This window comes from Pundamilia nyererei, unplaced genomic scaffold, assembly GCF_000239375.1.
Source record: "Pundamilia nyererei isolate P.nyererei 1_Seehausen unplaced genomic scaffold, PunNye1.0 scaffold00037, whole genome shotgun sequence".
Taxonomy (NCBI): domain Eukaryota; kingdom Metazoa; phylum Chordata; class Actinopteri; order Cichliformes; family Cichlidae; genus Pundamilia; species Pundamilia nyererei.
The window spans coordinates 1,600,136-1,619,160 of record NW_005187438.1 but is presented as its reverse complement, the minus strand read 5'-3'; the positions used below and the strand labels follow the sequence as shown (position 1 = coordinate 1,619,160).

The following is a 19,025-nucleotide window of genomic DNA, read 5'->3' as shown; positions in this document are numbered from 1 at the left end:
TTAAAGCTTACATGTAAGTCCTCATGTTTTTAAATCGGATATTGGGTCTGTACATGTGACAGTATGTTTTGATTTTTTTTTTATATTGTGGAACATTGCTATTTAAAGGTTGTATGAAAATCCTGTGCATAGTGAAGGTTAAACAGGTTAGTTTGCTGTACTGTGATGGATTTAAAGTAAAGAACAGCGTGTGGTGCACAGCGGCTGTGGTTTCATGGTCAGAGTTACAACGAGTGTTGCAGAGATTCATATGAATTTTAGCAGATGATGCTTAAATTGACTGAATTCCACCGTCATACCAACTTATGCTGTCTAGAAAAAATACAGCATAAACAGTGTACTGTCAGTGAGGATGGAAATCGGCCAAGACAACTCATGAAACATCCGCTCACATCTTGCTGAATTCAGTTGTGTGCATCCACAGAGAGAAGCAGGTCAGCTGATCACAACCTGTACATTAAGAAAATCTACTGGAGCTCTCAGTAGAAATTACTGTGAGATCCTTTTCCCCACGCTGAGCCCCTACAGCTAATTTTTTTGGACTTAAGTATTTCCATTCCCATCTTCTGATATTATTTTGTCATTATGTTAATACAGCACAAGGTTCAGTTAACTTTGCACAAAAATAGATATGTCCCCCAAAGAGCAACTTTTTACTTTCTTACTTTGATTACATTTGAGAGCTTGTACATTTTTACTTTTGAGTAAAGAAATTGAATCAGTACTTGGACGTTTACTGGAGTGGTTTTTAGCACTGGTATCTGCACTTCTTCTTGTACCTCTAAGTATAGAATGTCTGTACTTTTGCCACCTCTGCTGACAGGAAACATACAGGGTCGCACTCAGCACAAACACCTGTGTTCAGTCATCATCGTCTAATACAGGTTCTGCAACAAGCAATGTAAATATGATAATGAATTTTAAAATAATTGTTTTGATCACACATGAATCGCACAATGTGATTGCAGTTGCATAACTTTATCTGCCACAGTTCCAGTGAACAAAACAGGGAGCACTTGAAGTCTGTAGTCAGTAGTGCTGAGCCAACATCTTCACACCACTGTCTCTTACAGTGCACTGTTTCAGATTGCTTAAGGTTGTTTGCGATAGCTTCCATGTACTCTACTTTGTGATGTGATGGTGTTTAATCAATATACTAATGACTCAATAGGCTGCCCTATCATCAGTCAACACAGTACTACTGTGGGCGCATTCATATTTTTGTGTACTATTGAGCAAATAATCACATTGTATTTATGAGAGTTTATATTTAATTGTCATTTAACTAAGAAGAGAGTGGGGAAAAACAAGCCTCTTCTGGGTATTGGCATAAAAAGAATATTTTTCACATTTGTAGTTTATTCAATACAAGTACCCAAGAGAGGAACCTGCACATTGATTCAGAGCTGCAGAATTGGAGATGAAAAAGAAATGCAAATGCAAAATGAACAGGCTCATTGCCCCATTAATTATAAGTGAAACTTGACTGATATTAATTAAAAATTCCATTGCACTAACAATGGTAATCAATTATGTAAAGAAAGTCCATTAATAAGAAGGGAGACAAATGCTTTGTTTAAGCTATAAAACACCCACAAGACAAGAGACATGATCGTATCCATAACCTTTTTAACAATACGGCTTTTTAAAAATAGAGACGGGGAAATTCCTTCCATTGTTGTAGCACTGCTTCCAATTTCTAACACATGAACAAAACAGTTACAGTTTTCAGTAATGCCATTATTTCATTTGCACACATTAAGTAAATTAACTTGTGGAGAATGAGTGAATAAGAGCTGGCTTGTGATGATATCCTTCCTCTCCATTTTTCCTGTTAAGCACAATTGGTAAAACTCTCTGCTCAAGGTATCAGGTGACATGGCAGCTATAAAAAGAAACTGCTCGTGTGTGGAGCTGAAATGAGATTCCTGTTGCCATCCAAGCTCACACTGTCACTGCACTTACATTTCATTTGTTTACATTTCTTTTCTTTTTTTTCTTTAATGTCCTTTAGTGTTCACAGACTGTCAGACAAATGTTTCAGTGATCACGAAGCAGTTCAGATTTTGTTGGCATAGCTTTTAAAGGGGAAAAAAAAGATTAGATTTAGGGTTAAACCTTTAATTTCCACAGTATTGAAGAAATGATGAGCAGCCAATGCGCCAGCAATGCTTTGAAAACAAATATGGCTAAGGCAACTACTCATCTATTAATCATCAGGGCAAAATACTAATATTGACTCAGACTATTCAACTACTAGCAGAAATGATGGGAAATGGTAGCTCATCTTACCGGCTGTAAGATAGTCACATATTTGGAATTTGCCTTGCAGTAAATTCTTGACTGTGCAAGAGGTCGGTGATCCCTGTTCCTTTTAGGATTTGCAGTGCATGGTTCCTCATTTGCAATGCAGTAAACCCTGCATATTGATTAATTTGAGTGATTTCAGAGAACGTAACCAACCTCTGTAGAAAATGCTGTAATTGGATTTCTGCAACCAGGATTATGTGGAGCTCCTCTAAGGAATGCATATCACAGCCACAACCCTTTGCTGATAGCGAGCCAACATTGTTCCCTGAATGGTCCAGCAATCCCGCACCACTGAGTGCATTTACAAAACTGTAAACAAGTCGAAAAAGAGTTAGAACGTACTTGCTCTTCTTGTCTTTAAATGCAGTTAAATGTCTCTGTGGATTATTCACATTTCGTGGTATACAAGCGGAACATGCTTCCTGACTGGTAACACAAAGCTCTTCTTTGCATATTTATTATACTTTATATTTATTAAATAAATTGATTCTAATCCATATGTAATTGTGGATTATGCTTTGAGCAAGACCAGGGCATATTCTATATGTCACCTGTCAGAATTTATACTGTGCACTGTTAATGAGAGTAAAACATTCCACTGCTCTTATGCCCCTGTTCTATTGCTGTCTTGTATTCATTAGATAAGGTCTGAAACCACCATTCAGTTCAGCCATTCAACCACTGTCCTAGCAACTCAGGAGTATGATGACAGTATGGCAGTCTGTTGGCATTGGGGTACGTTGCAGGTGGCTTGAAGTTCGTGTATTGTCAGGGCACATGATGACTCCTGGTTGCATTGTAAGTTTTTGCAGGTAATTTTGGTGAGCAGCAGCTGATGGAAGGAAAATACTATGCCAAATCCTGCAAGCTTATTATCGCCGATCGATACTGGCCTCCGAGCTATTTCTTTGCTGCTGACAACTCGGAGCTCCCTGTCTGGTTTGTGTCATACCTCAGTCAGGTAATGGGGACGAAAAGCTAACAAAAAAAAAGATATTCATACAGGAGGCTATACTGGTAGATACGCAATCTCAGAAAACACGTGTGAGGAAGGGAGAGAGCGAGAGCAAGAGGCAGTAACAGAGTGACAGATATTGTCGCGGGTGTGCGACAGCAGCAGTCAGAACTGAGACAACTGTGTTTACCATTTGTAAATGGGTCAATTGTAAATTGTTTTTGATGTAAATGTTTCCTAGGCCAAGAATCTGAGGAACTCGTGCTAAGATTACTGGTTGTATACAAGGCTACCTTTTGCAAATAACATTATGCAGTACTGATTTTTTTCTTCTTCTTTTTTTTAAATAAAACATTGATATATATGATTCTGTTGATCCCAGAAAACAGGGTTAAGCCTGCATTCCATTTCCTCATATCACACATGATTAAACGATATATTGATGTGTGATATGACATGCACAATGCGATTTTCTGCCTACAGTGCCAACAATACTGCCCATCAGTGTCATTGTAAACATAGAAAATGTGGACTATGGTATAAAGTGATACTGATTGGGGCATTAGTGCACCATTTGGATATATGGCCCAAGCAATTCAGGGGAAAAAGCCCATTACCCATGAGGACAAAATATGTGAAATATATATTACTTTGGCAGGACAGATGAATGGCATCATTAGCTTTTATTTCAGCTGTTCTTTTCAGAAATCCCACAGCATTCATCACTAACGTACATTACAATTGTAAATGCTCTCAACCTCTTAATATGTTGTAACGAGCAGCTGACTCACCGACACACTCCATGCATACTCTGCAGGAGAGCAATCCTTTCAAATTATGCAGAATGTGACAGTGAATTAAAAAGGTGGCAAACTTGAATTCAGAGGTGAATTCAGAGACGGGTAGGGAGCATATGTACAAGTTGGACATACTGCATAGAAGTCATGCACAATTCAACAGGATTCTTGAAAGACTCTTCAAATTGTAGCTTTCCCTAGCTGTTGATCACTGGCTACCAGTCTTCATAGCTTCATGCAAAACAGTGTTATGAAGGCTGAGAGTTTTGGAGTTGAAGTTAATTATCCGCTCGCTTGCCTTGTAGTCAATCAAAGTATTTTATCCCAAGTATTTTACAGCAGTGGCTGTCATCATCAAATGATGTAAACAGGTTTGCTGCTTTTATATGGCCGTCTTCAGGTTTTAGCTTTACAGCTTAATTCCATAGCATTTAAAACAAACTGTATTTAACAGTGTGGAACATACTATCGCAGAGTAAGGCTTGTAAATTTCATATGGTCAGCTGATGGAATCGCTCTCTTTGTTGAGCCTGGTGCATAAGTCTTGCTGAAAAGGTTTTTATGTCCTTCTTATAGGTCCTCATTGAAAGATTAAATTGCAGGCTTCACATCAGTAATAAATCTCAGCCAGGTGTGGGGTGGTACTGGGAGGAAGAGCCATCAATAAAAAGAAGGATGGTCATTCCTTGTCAGGCAGGAAACAAACAAGTTGTGGGAGAAACAGCTCTGCCCTTTCTAGAAAAAGAGGCTTATTGACTTATATGTAAATAAGTGACCTTTTGTCTGCAAGTGTGAAAAGCAGGGCATTGGGGCATGTCCTGCATGTCTTTGCATACACTGCATATATTTTTTCTTTCCTTGTATGGGTTGTAAATGTGACTCTTTAAATTGATTGACTTTCTCTTTAACCTTCAGTGCCGTTACGGGTTAAATAATTGCTTTGTGCCACCGTGTTGCTGCGTTTTTTAAATTTTATTTTATTTTTTAATGAAAGCAATTCCCTGTCTGCTTTTTCTTGCCAAGTGTATAATTTGTTGAGTATCTTTTGAGACTGTCATTGGCAGCACATTCCATTGTTGTCATTTTCTCATGACTTGCATAAAGAGAAAATAGTGGATTCCCTATCATGTCTATTTTTTTAAATCTTCAGTACAACTGGTTAATTATCTCTTAGAATGAATACATGGTAAAAAAAAAAAAAAATCATGCATGTGAATCAAGTTTGCAAAAGCATACAGTGTCACAAGCTTTATACTGTCATTTTACAGTGCACTGCTTGATTTAGAAAAAAACAACAACAGCAAAAAAAACCAAAAAAAACAATTCAGGCGTACAGTTCAGATGGATTTGATAACATGAAAACATTTCTTATCTGGGGCCAGTACTCAGTTACAATTCTTGGATAATGTTGCACTGAAAATACTGAAAACAACGTTTTTAGTTTAGTATCAGTGTAATAATCTCTCTTTACCTTCCTCTAACTGTATATAAGCATATTGTCTTGAGCATCCATATGCAATGCAATATAAAGTACTCACAATATGCATGACTTTATATAAAATTGGAGCATCAAGTTAGAAAAATCCCAGCAGTCTGGTTGGCAAAAATAAGAGATACATTGGGTTTTGATTACATCTCTACTGTTAAGTATTAAGATAGTGTTGTCATTCAGAAGACAAGTGCTGTTTAAGTGTATTCTGAGTTTCCATATTATTAAAAATCTTAGGGAATTGCTTCCAACATCCATAGCCATCAAGTTTAAACAGAGAGTGACATGATGTCAGAGGAAAAATCTCGAAAATAGCTCCCGAACTCATCGGAGAGTTTAATCGAGAGTGAGAGGAAGCAGTTTGACTTGATATGCAGCCACGCTGTTAATAGTTTTTTTTTTTTTTTTAAACGTCAGATAATCACTGCTTGGCACACGAAAGGCCTCAGCATTATCTTATTGAGGGTACAGAGGGTTGTTATATTAACCCCCACGAGCCCTCCGGGCTTCGTTGCTAAACTGCAATAATGATGCTGTCAACATGAGTCTTAAAATTTTCTTCACGTATATTCTTGAGTTAAGTGCATGGTTAGGTGTCGTTAGGATTTTATTGATGGTTGTATTAAAAGGGGTGCAGCTTATTGACATTAGCAGTAAATTTATCACTATGCAAATGCACATTTAGCGTTGCATTTATTAGTGATCATGCCATTTATTAGTGATCAGGTTATAGTTTAGCGATAGAGATTAATCAATTAATTTACTATTTGCTACATTGGGTCAGCACATGAAGTTCCCCTCCAGTTCGTGTTTTAATTGCACTGGACTGATACTGAATGTACACGAGTTTCGAAACATCGAAACAGCCAACGCATCAGATTTAAGAAAACATTTGCAATGTGTGCCAAACATTCTACAGCAGCTATATCAAGTTGTCAGCAAGAAGATGACGTGGCCACCACAGCTGGTGTTGTAACTGTCCCTCTGTTAGTGACAAGCTCTACCTGCTGGTGCAACTTTCAGTAACTGTCTCTGCAAACGTATTGTCGGTGCAGCGTTTTACTTTAAATTTGAGGGAATGAAACCACATTGATGATGCAGTCTCATTAGTAGACAATTACACTGTGGAAAACTTAATTTGAATTTAGGTGCCTAACCATTCAGTGAATGAAAAGTGCTGTGAAAATACTAATGGAACAGCAAAGAAACAATGCTGTACAAACAAACGCTGACACAATACTTTATGTGCTATCGTTATAAACAGCAGAGAAAGATGGTGAAAATATATTTGTTTTACTTTTATGTTTATGGCATTAAAGCTTGTTTCTTCACATTGCTGAGAACAACCTCACCATAAAAGTGAACGACGAGCATGACATGTTAATGTGGTTTAAAACCTTTATAATATCCTTGGCAGACTATGTTTCCTTTATTTACACTACAAATCAAATCTGGTAATAACATGCCCTTTTTTTTGCTTTTTCAAATGTAAATGTGATTCACTCTAAGTGCATCTTTAATAGAAAAAATTCCATAAAGCATTGTGATTGTATGCAGAAAAGTAAAAAAAAAAAAAATGCAAGAACTCGGAGCATTTGTTAATACAAGCAGTTGGGACTAGTAGTAGTAGTGCTAAAGACCTTGCTGAATCCTGTGACCTTACTTACACCTCTGGGAGAAATCGGGGTAATTAAGTAAGTAGTGGAGGTGAACCTGCAGTTGTGACTGTAGCGTTTCTAACATTCCTCTCACGTTTAGTGTCTCCTACCTTAAGTTCCCGAGCATGTAGCTGTTAGTGTTGGAGTGTATAAAATCCTATCTAAATATTAAGATATATGATGTGTATAATAACAGTGTGAATATTGTAGCTCTGTGGTTCTTTTTTTGTCACACACAGTTATATAGTTTGTATTTTTAATTTAGATGGCATATATTAAACGGTATATAAGCCGGAGTGTAGATTCATTTTCTTTATTTTGTACTCATCTGATAATAACAGAACAAGTGAAAATGCAGACATGGCATATCTTTCTGCTTGTGGTGCAGAAGAAAAGAAATGTTGCTTTGCTTGCACTCATTAATCCAAAATAGATCAGGCAGCATTTGATGGGGTTTTTTTTGGGTTTTTTTTTCATGTGTTTTTCTTCTGCCCTTTACAGACAACCTAGTCTCACAAATTTACATAAGTCTGTCACCCAGAACCTTGTTATTTATTTTTAGTATTATATCATGTTTAAAATACCTTCAGTTGCTCTAGCTAAACCTTATGTAAGCCACTAAGACAGGACTAAGGTAAATTAAATCAAGCAAACTAAAGCTGGACCAGTGAATCATCTTTTTATATCAGTTATATCAGGTAACTGTATCCATCCATCTTCTTCTGCTTATCCGAGTCACAGGGGGAGGGAGGGGGGGGAGCCCATCCCAGCTACCACAGATCGCCAGTCTGTCACAGCTAACACATGGAGGAAGACACTTACAGTCACATACACACCCATGGCATATTTTGAACCACCTAAACCCAATAACTGGACTACGGGCAGAAGCCAGAGTACTCAGAGAGAACCTTGCAAACATCTGAACTCCACACAGAAAGGGCCAGGCCAGATGTCAGGACCTTCTTGCTGTAAAGTAACGATACTAATCACCATGCACATGCTGCCCCAGGTAGAAGTACAGAAATGCCCAATTAGGTTTGTTGCATCATTATTACATGGATTTGCAACTAGGAAAAAATAAATACATTTACCAACATAATAGAAGAAGCAGGATATTCTGAGATACACAAAATGATTTGGTTATTTATGTCTGTCAGATGCTTTGAAACATGAGTTATTTTATTGGGAATAGTCAAGCAGTAAAACCAGGTAGAATTGCATGTTATCCAGTTATGTTTGTGCCGATTGCATTGGCGCTGATATTGTTTTGGTGAGGTGAGCGTGTTCTGACAATTTGACGTACAGCAAGGCAGATGTAAGCACAGCTAAATGTTATCCCGCTGTGCTTTAACATCTTCCTTCTCCACAAACAGCTGGTGTGTTCAGGCAAAGGCACTAGTTAATAGGCAAACTTACTGATCCATAACACCAGTACTGGCAATGTCCCCATTCCTCATCTGATACGTGTCTGCATTCTGTGCTGTCAGAACAACTGGCAGAAATACACCTTGTTTGTAATGTGACTCGTGTTTTTTTTTGTTTTTTTTATTTATTGGCCAGCACTAATTAGTAGTGATTTGGCTGTCAAAATTACAGTTGGCAGTGATGCATTTAATGCTCTCGAAATAGATTTTGATTACTGCTAACAGGGTCAGGATTTATTAGTGTTTGTCATTCGTCTCACACATGCATGGATGCAAGTCGTTCTCCTCCTGCTGTCAGAAGTACCTTTTTCTGAGCTTCCTCTGTGAGCGCTGTTCCTACAGTCAGATCGTGCTATTTAAACTTTAAAAGGAAAGATTAATTGTCTGCATTAATCATCTCCTTGATAAATTGGAGTGTGGCATGTAAAATCCCCCCCCCCCCCCTTATTAGTCCATTGTTGATAAATCTCTTATGACAGCATTTTTAACAATCACGTACTAAAGTATAGTGATTGCTGAATTCAGAATTCAGTTCAGCTCCTGGTTCCTTTTCATGTTTCATTCTCCTCTTTGCTTTCCCCACATTTCCCATAGATCTCTGCTGCAGCTATCAAATAAAGGCAAAACAATAAAAATAATAATAAAAACACAAAAAGTAATGAATAATAACAGCACTGTGTACGTTATATACCTAAATAAATGCTGGGTAACATACTCACAAACCATGTCTCATTAAAATACCCTTTTTGAGCTATAGGTGTGCATTTGGATAAACTGGTCACATGTACACTACTTGTGCTTTCTATATTACTTAGCATGTGTTAAAAAAAATACCCCAAACGGCTTCAGCTGCTTCACTAAACTTTTTCCTCTTGGGTTCAGTTGCCTCTCTTTAGAGGCTGTTGTCAGATAATTACTACTTCAATTGGTCCAGAAGGACACTTCTGCCACAGAGGATAAAACAAAAGTGTCTTGAGCTCCAATTCACTGCAGGTCACTGGCTGGAAATCATGAGTACACTCTAAAGTGAAAACATTACCACATTAGGTATTGATGTAATATAGAACACGCATTCATTGCAGACTTATGGTCAATTATAGTCCATTAATGTGCCCTGTAAACAAAGCTGCTTCCTAAGGTCCTTGAACCCTTTCACCTACATCTTTATCTCTTAGTATGCTCTCTGTTTGAACATTTCTCACATTACCGTTCAATATGATATCATAGAAGTGTGTGTAAATGGTAACCCACTCCAGCGCTCCCCGTGCCATTTAACAGTGTACAATAAAAAGGTTAAGATTCAAAGGGAAATCCTCTCCCTTAAGATTTTCCCAACAAAGGTCCGAGGATCTCCAAATGCTTTTCATATGTTGAAGAATCAGTCAATTATTTTGAAGAAGAGCAGCCGCCCAGGATTAAGTGATTTAGGAGTGCAGTAGACAGCTGCTTCCCTGGCCCTGCTTTAGCCTCAGAGACTTCCACAAACAGCGTGGCTTGTCAGGGCTGATTGCAGTGGCACTGAGGCAGATAAGTCAGTCTTACTATTATCCTATGTAAGCTTGGAGTGCCAAATTACAACTTTAGCCTTAAACCCCCACAGAGTTTGCTTACGAATGTCTTAAGCCAGAACAGTGAATAAGAAATCCTGTGCTAAAAAGCGGGGACGGCCAAGGTTTGAGGTGACACAAAAAGATGTGAGTTTGATGGGATGTATGTGTATATATCTCCGTCTGGTTTCGGATCAGGCTGTTGGGTCTCTGCTGTCTTTTTATTGCTGTCAGCATCTTCCGTGGCTCATAACTAGGATGTTCTGACAGCTTTACAAGGACTGTAATTTAAATTTATTTCTACCACACCATCAAACCTTTCACCACTTCAATGTCATGTGTGGCTGGTCTAACGTGGAAATCTTGTGGCACAGCTCCATTATTAGGTCTGGGTTTTTTTCTTGCGTGATGCTGGTCACATCATAAAACATTAAGAAATAGGAGCAGATTTACAAGCCTTAGGAGCATTATTAGATTAAAGAGGTAAAGTTCTTGGGGATGAATGAAAATAGGCAACTTCTAGTATTTGCTGTTACTTGTATAAGTACATGGTATTAAAATAGTCAATAATTAATTATAACCTCAAGGAATAAAATATTTCCCATCTAAAATACTGGTAGTTTTAGGGTAGTTTTATAGTTACTCTAAACTAGAAGGTTTTTTTCTGTTCCCTTCCTCCCATTTTATCTTCCTCATGTTCTATCGCTCCCTCCATTTACTCCCAATTCAATTTCTCCTAGGCTCCTTACTATGTGATTTATGACTTCTGCTGCACCATAAATAACAGTGGGGGGAAAAAAAAAGTTTTTTACCTTGCCCACGTACTGCGGATCTGACCCCATGTACTCCTCCAGTACAAAGAACTGGTTCCACACCCAGCCCCTTTTGACCCGCTGAAATCCAGCTGCCCCATTCCTCATTGGGCCCACCAAGCTCCTGGTGTGCTCCCTTCCCGTCCTGCTCCGTCCCAATGGTGGTAAAGGTGGACGTAAATAAGAGACCGAACCCTCGTCGACAAGAATCCACAGGAACAGCAGCAGGCAGTTCCTTGTTAGCATTGGCGATCTGTGCGGTTCAGGTCCCCAAGTTAAAGTCCAGTGACGAGAACTGAGCCACAGTGAAACAATCTGCGATGGCGTGTATGGAAAATGGGTGAGTTGTGAGACTCTGCAGCTCTCCCCGGTCTGTCAGGATCCCTCTTAGAGAGTTGTGGAGCTCATCACCTGAAGGAAAGAAAACAAATGTTTAGTCGAAAAGACGTCCTTATCCTCCACACCTGCACCAAACTGTAATAATACAGCTAATTCTGATTAGAGACAGTCCAGGAATGTCTTACAGCACTTGTGATTATCACAGGTTGATATGAAGTGCTGTTATCCTGCTATTCATAAATGTCAGTGAATCGATAGTACAGCATAGCCTTTATTCTTCCCCCAACCTCCATGCTTTACTTTTTAACTGCACAGTGATAAATGAGACTACTTTGATTCTCAAGCATAAAAATAATTGTTGTAATTATTTGCCTGGTGATAGATTACCTCTACACCAGACGGTTCTTATTGACGCATGCACTAATTATCTAGACTACTCATCTCTTTAGTGAAAACTGAGACTTTATTCTTGCTGTCAAACCACTGTGTGCCACTGTGCTGTGGACCTGTCACTGCCATGATTTCCCACAGAAGTTCAAAGTTATGTATTATTTAGTGATGCTTTAATGAGAGGTTGTTGATTAGCTTTATGTTTTGCCTCACAAACCTTGTCTTAGTATGAAACCCAATGAAACTTGAAAGTTGAACTCTACTGAAAAAAAAAAAAAAAAACCTGACAAACGTTGCACGCAGCCATCTGGAAATAAAACGTGATACATTGGCAGTTCATATATCAAATTGACATGCGTATTGTGTAAAATGTCAACATGCTCTCAGTGATTTCTTTAGGATACGTTGCTTTCTTTCAGACATCGCTCTTATGTGGAGTGCATTTTGACAACTAGTGGCCACAGGAGATTGAACTTATTGCTGTAGCGTGTCATTTGACAGACATGTATTGTACAAAAGTGGCACCTCATGCAGAAGATATTCATTATACATATTACCACTCAAAGACATATAATGTTAGATTTCATTAGAACTTACAGTATATCCAAGAGGTTTTGTTTGCATAAAACTCATTAGAAGTTCATTTGATCTGATTTTGCATCAATGAGTGAAGGAAAAATGTAAAAACGGTTAAAACAATAATGGTTGTGTTGTGGTCTTACTTGTGCTATAGCGCCAGATGTAAAGTATGAACAAACCTAAACTGCTTGGTAAACATAAGGATTTAAGTTGCTTAAATATTTATGTTCATAAATTATGTTAATGAAAATGCACCTTATTTTGCCTGCCTTTCTTAGAGAAGTCTTAGACTTTTTTTCAGTACAGTAAACATCTTGAAGTATTACAAATTGTTTTGACCTGTACATTGGTGCATTGGAGAATTATTTTACATGTATGTGAAATCATTAATATAAAGTACCTCGCTGATCACACACCCTCTCTCTCTCCCAAAAGTAAGTTACCACGTGTTGGTGACTTTAACGGGGCAAACTGGTGCGTAACGAGACTTAATGCTGATACATGGACACTTGTATTGATTAAACAGAGGAAACTAGAAATAAAAGCCTGCCTCTAATTCAAGCCAGCTTCAAATGAAACCTTTCTTGTTGCAGTTCAGGTAAATAATGGCCCTGCAGTATTTACAGAAATATGGCATGCAGATTTTAGATAATATTGAAACGACTCCACAGCGCATTTTTAATAGTTTTTCTGACCGCTCAGCCCCTGTGGTATACTTTAGTGTTGATCTAACACACATATCCACCAGTCTTAAATAAACAAATGAGAATGGAACACAAAAACATGACCGTTTGTGTGTGTCTAGAGATTATAGAGAGAAATAGGATTGCTAAAGTACATAATTTAGAAACCCCATTTTTGTCTGCGTTTAGACAGACATAAAAAATATACAGTTTCAAACTAATTTACTTGCAATTATGGATGTCAGGTGAGTCTTTTTTAAAATTATTATTAATAAAAGGACTGAAATGGTATTGTAATTGAACAATCACTCATTAGTCCATTGCACAGAAGAGAATGAAATATTACACAAGGAGCCTAATTTGTTAAGCTCATTCATTATTGAGCAAATGACTGTTGTACCGAGTGTTGCTGTTCACACCTTGTTTACAATCTTGACTACCATATCAACACTCACGCATTCAACTCTGGCCTTGTTACAAGACACTTAATTGTGCTGAAAACAAGAGAAGGCAACCACAAATGGTTGGAATGAAGAATGGAGCTAATGGTTTCCACACCTGGTTTATTATTCCTCTTTCCCTCCTAATGCACTTATAAGCTGTACAGTAATGGAAGACAGCGTGCCTCTAATTTCATAACTGGAGCCCTCATTGACATCATTGTCTTTGATTAATTATACTGACTTGGAACATCGGCTTCAGAAGAAGATTACTTCAACAAGGTTATGCGGTGCAACTGGATCCATTTATTCTCTCTGTCACGACAGTATCTTAAAAGTCAAAACTGATCTGCAAAGTTCTCTGTGCAAAATTGGCAGGAACTGTCTTGACATGGGTCAGACATGCCTCTCCCGCAGGTCACTCCTCATTTAGCATCGACATAATGGAAAATGACTGTTCCCATAATTCCTGGAAAATCACGATCCTCTGCCACTGTACGGTCCTGGGAGGGCTCGATGCATATTTTATGAGATAAGTTAATTAGCATATGTCTGGCTTCGGTTGTGAGCCTTGACCCAGGTGTCTACTTCAGATAACACAACGCAGTAGGCTGACAGTGTTCTCGCACATCACCTTCAATAATCAAACAACATATGGCTGGCCGATCTGCTGGTGCAGATTACCACCCACAAGAAACTCCCACAGAAAGTTATTAGTCGTCAAGGCTGCTATAAACATGACAAACGAATAAGTAGGCATTGACTTTTGGAAAAGGGGGGAGAAATGAGTCATCTGGATCAAGTTGTTGTTTTGCAAACACATTAATGTCTTGGTAGACAAGTGGGCAGAGATGTTTGTTTTCGTCCTGCTTTAAAAACTGCAGCGTCTTGCAGTGGCGACCAGCAGAAAATTTGTACTTGGAATAATAAGGTTAGGGATTTAGCTACGTTTGATATACAAGGGAATTGATCTTGATTTCATATTTTAAATAGAGTGCTACCTGTGTACGATACACACAGGTAGCACACAAGGCCACCTTATGAAAGAGGAAGGCTTAACCAGTAACACAATTGATACAAAGCATTTGCACAAAGCACATCTTTTCTTACACTCTACATTGTTATTTTCTCTATTAATATCTTTTTTTGTCAGGCACAGTATTCTCCATGTGACTCTGCAAATAGCAAGTAATACTACAATATTATAATTTTACGTTTTTATAGTTTAGTACTGCATGCTGTTATGTTCCTCAGACGTACCTGTGTGAGAGGTTTTACCATCCTGTCCAACCCTAACAGCAGCATTTAGATTTCCTGAATGTACAACTACCGAATGAGATTTCACTAACCTTGTGTAAATGTTGATGATCATCTACACGAGGTTATCGACTTATACGGAGATGAATAAATATTCCACTGATTATAGAGCAACAGCATGCACATTTCACTGTAGACAGAAGCATCAAGTAGTGCAGCCTAAGGAGAACAATGCAAGAATGTAATACATAATTTATTGTCGTATGGCTTCTTTTTTCGTAAATCTTCATAATGACTTTTGCATTTAAAAGAGTGATTTTGAGTTTATGGATAGGAGGTCACAGACTGTGATGGACACATGTTCTGCCAGTCCAGGAATGACCTGGGTCCTTATCCCTAGTGCTACAATTTATACTTTACAAATTGAATTCTGTGCATAGGAGTAATGAATCATTCTTGGCAACGGGGGTGCAGGGCATCTCAGAAAGCTTATCGAACTCTGGTCTCAACATATTCTAGACTGGCTTCCTGTAGCTCTGCAAAGCTCCGAGGCTTTCACAAAGATTTCTCTTGTGGGGACTCAAGCAAACTAAAACAAGTAAACATTTTTCCCCTATTTAACTGTTGTGTTAAGGGTAACTTTCTAAACAGAACTGAAAATCCTTTTGTAAATACTGGACATTGGACAATATTTAGATTTTATGTTGAATGCCATGTCTAGTCTTCCTTTTAGACCAGACATGGCTGTTCTAATAATCTCAAGAGTTATATTCAAGTAATTTGCTGTCAGTTTGTTTTACTTATTCATATATTGTTTGAGAATGTTATACTGACATTTTTTTATGAACCTGATTCACATTCCTTAGGTCTTTTAATTCCTCAGTGTGTACCAAGAATAACCTTTTTAAATGCTGTTTCATGAGGGATAATTTGTCCTTTGAATATAGGTGTTTCCACATAGTGCTGACTCACTCACTTCTGCATTATTGTTAGGCTTTTCACTCAATTCCCTGAGAGCACCTACATGTACATCTAGATAAGGATTAGTCTCCCTCTGTCTGTGCTTATATTTGACAAACTATCAGCTGGTGATATTAAAAGATATAATGGTATTAGGATCTATATGTGTATCTGTATTAAAGCAGTGGTCCCCAACCTTTTTTGCGCCACGGACCGGTTTATGCCCGACAATATTTTCACGGACCGGCCTTTAAGGTGTCGCGGAAAAATACAACAAAATAAAACTAGTACCGGTACTGAAAAATAGACGAGTTATTCATAACACACGTGAAAAGACCCAGGAAAACCAAGTTAACGATAAAAACGATAACAAAATAACGCTGAAAACCGATTAAAAACCCTGAAAACCACACATTTCACACCTGAGCCTCAACTCTCGCGGACCGGTACCGGTCCGAGGCCCGGGGGATGGGGACCGCTGCATTAAAGAATCTGTAACATACAAGGAGTTTTGTTTCCAAGTTTTAATAGGAAAGGACTTGTCACAGTTCTATCACTACAGTGTTCAAGGCAGAAACCTCATGTCAAGTACAGCTCTGACTGAGGAGGAAATATGTGCACTAAAGCTGAGGACATGTGAGGGGAAAAAAGTGTCAGGGAAATAACTGGAAGAATTTTTTTGTAGAGCGAAGGCAGAAGAAGACAGTAATATCATTGAAACCCTTGAGGGAAAGAGTGGGAGGAGAGAGGTGTAGGTGGAAGCAATGTAATGAAAATGGGAGTAACAACACAGCTGGCCAGTCAAGGTAAATTATCGAGGAACACCTCATGCGTAGGTTATAGCACAACCTAAGTAATGAATAGTGAACAAAGGGGCTCAGTTAGTTACTCAGATAAATGTACTTATTTACCATGCAGTTGGCTTGTCTGAAAATACAGTCCTTTATTCATGTGTAAAATAACACAGCTAATGTTGGAAATGGAAACATTCTTCACTTTGGAGGGCGTCAGCATGTAAGGTCTATAACACAAATGTACAAGCAGCACGAAATGTTGTTCCCTGAACAATGAAAACATTATTATTATGATGTGATAAGTCATCTTCTTTACTTTAACGCGTGTTACTCCTGGAAAAATTTTACATTTTGTTGTCGATATGAAATACTGTGGGCATAACAGGAATATGATGAATTTTATTTTCCCATAGGTAGCCCGTGGCATTCTGTCTGCAATAAATTCATGTCCACATCCATCAAAGTTTGAGTCCTTCAAAAAGGTTGCGTACATATTTTGCTTCCAATCATAAAACCTATTGAAAAGTTTTCACAAAAGTTTGGCACTTACACTTTAGTCTTGTCGGGAAGTGTTTCTCCAGTTTGCATGCACCCTCAATATGTGTCTTATTTGGGTATCAACAACTGTAAAAGCATTCAAAAAACTACCTTGCCAACAAATAGATTCAGCAGCAAATAACCCCATTGATTTAAAAGAGGTGATACCACTGTTAAATGCCAGTATGCATTTTTAAACTAAACTGTTAAATTGGACTGTTGAAGAAGAACTCAATCCTTTGAGTTTATTACAACTACTAGACAGTAGCAGAAAACACATTCTTTTAATAGTGACAAATGGCAACTATGCTTGTTGCCAAGACTATTTCTGTGATGAATGTGCTTTGATGTTTGTTAAAGTGCTACATCGACAAAACCAGAAAGTCATCACTACAAAGAGACTTTGCAGGGGTTTTGATAGAAGCTGCTTAGGAAGTATACTTTTACTGCTTTCCTTGCTTCACATATCTAAACATCTCATTGTTTATGTATCACAACAAGGACAGGGAGTTCAACAGCCTAAAATGACACATTTTGTACTGTACCGCATTGTCCACCTTGACTCTTTGTCATTTGCAGTATTGCTTTGTGTGCACCGATTTCTGTCAGTGTTCCCTTTGAAAGGGAAAAATAAAGTTATAGATGCTTCAGGTAATTATTTTAAAATCTTCTTATGTAATTAACTTTGTCTTGTCAAGTTATTGTAACATTGCAAGCTGGTGTCTGAGATGCTCTACTCTAAGACTATTGTACAACCAAGAGAGTGAGACGTCTTCTCTCCAGCATTTCAATTTATATCAACTTCAAGAGATGAATTCGCCCACTAAAATGTTTAGTCATATCAATAATTTAAGCTCATCACCTTAATAGTTTGGAACAAGGGCCTTCACTATTTGGATGAATTAGTTTGGGAAGTAAAAGGTGTTCCAACGAAATAAAAGGCTGGTATTTCAGTGTGTCTGATACACAATTAGTAGTAGTATCTGATCAGACGAGGAGTCAGCAGATTGCTACTTTGAAAGGACTTGGAATATTGATCTAGGTGTGCATGGATTTGGCAACATGCAGTGTTTTTATAATGATAAAAACTGACAATTGATTGCCAAAAAGCAGAGTTTTATGATAAAGTCAAACAAGACAGGCAGGAAATGCAAGAACAGCTTATTTTGCGCCTTTGATTTGATGTCTGTCACCCCGTCACTTCACTTTGACACAAAGTGTCAGTTCTCACATTGCCTTTGTTAAACAGTTGAATTAGAGACGAAAGACTTCACTTCAGCCACACCTCGATTGTCTGTCTGATTTAAAATTTAACGTGTTGGTGTACAAAAAAAAAAAAAAAAATCCCAAATACTCAAACTATTTTTGATTACACTTAATATATATTAATATATTTTAACTTAATACATAAATATATATATGTATATTTTTACTCAGACTTTTAATACCCAGGTACATCAAAGAATCACAGTAACAAATATATTTCCCCTATATCCTGATAAACCAGTCCTCAGCTATCTTTTATCACTTTTTTGACATCTGAGGTTTTGACAGATACAAATATTCAGAGTCAGGAGACATGCCTGATCTTATTCTGGAGCAGTGAAAGACAAGCAGCTACTAAGATGAAATGAAACATCCCTGTTGCCCCAAGGCAGCCATGGTGCACCAATGGTACACAGGCAACTGTCGTCATTCAGGCAGACAGTTCTCAGGGATGCCAGACAACAAGTTTTTGACCTTGTGAATTTGAGCTGCTTGAAAACAGCACTTAATGAGGGATTCACAACTCTGTCTTGTGGCATTTGGTATCATTTAGCTTTTTACATTTTTTTTTTTAAACATAACTGGGTATCTTGGAGGATCTATTTAGAGTAAGCAGGTAGAAAGAGATAGGGTGAGAAGTTCGGCCATCCGGGAGGGGCTCAGAGTAGAGCAGCTGCTGCTCCACATCGAAAGGAGCCAGTTGAGGTGGTTCGGGCATCTGACAAGGATGCCCCCTGGGCGCCTCCTGGGTGAGGTGTTCCAGGCATGTCCCACCGGGAGGAGGCCCC

General features: G+C 38.2%; 1 protein-coding gene across 1 annotated transcript in view; it reads right to left on the bottom strand.

Moving 5' to 3' along the window:
• Positions 1–19,025, bottom strand: part of LOC102199541 (cadherin-12-like) — a 107,257-nt gene that overhangs the window by 62,999 nt on the left and 25,233 nt on the right. Inside the window, exon 2 of the mRNA XM_005730418.1 lies at positions 10,993–11,403. Coding sequence (XP_005730475.1) covers positions 10,993–11,238 — 246 coding nt within the window. The 5' untranslated portion in view covers positions 11,239–11,403. The remainder of the gene's footprint in view (positions 1–10,992; positions 11,404–19,025) is intronic.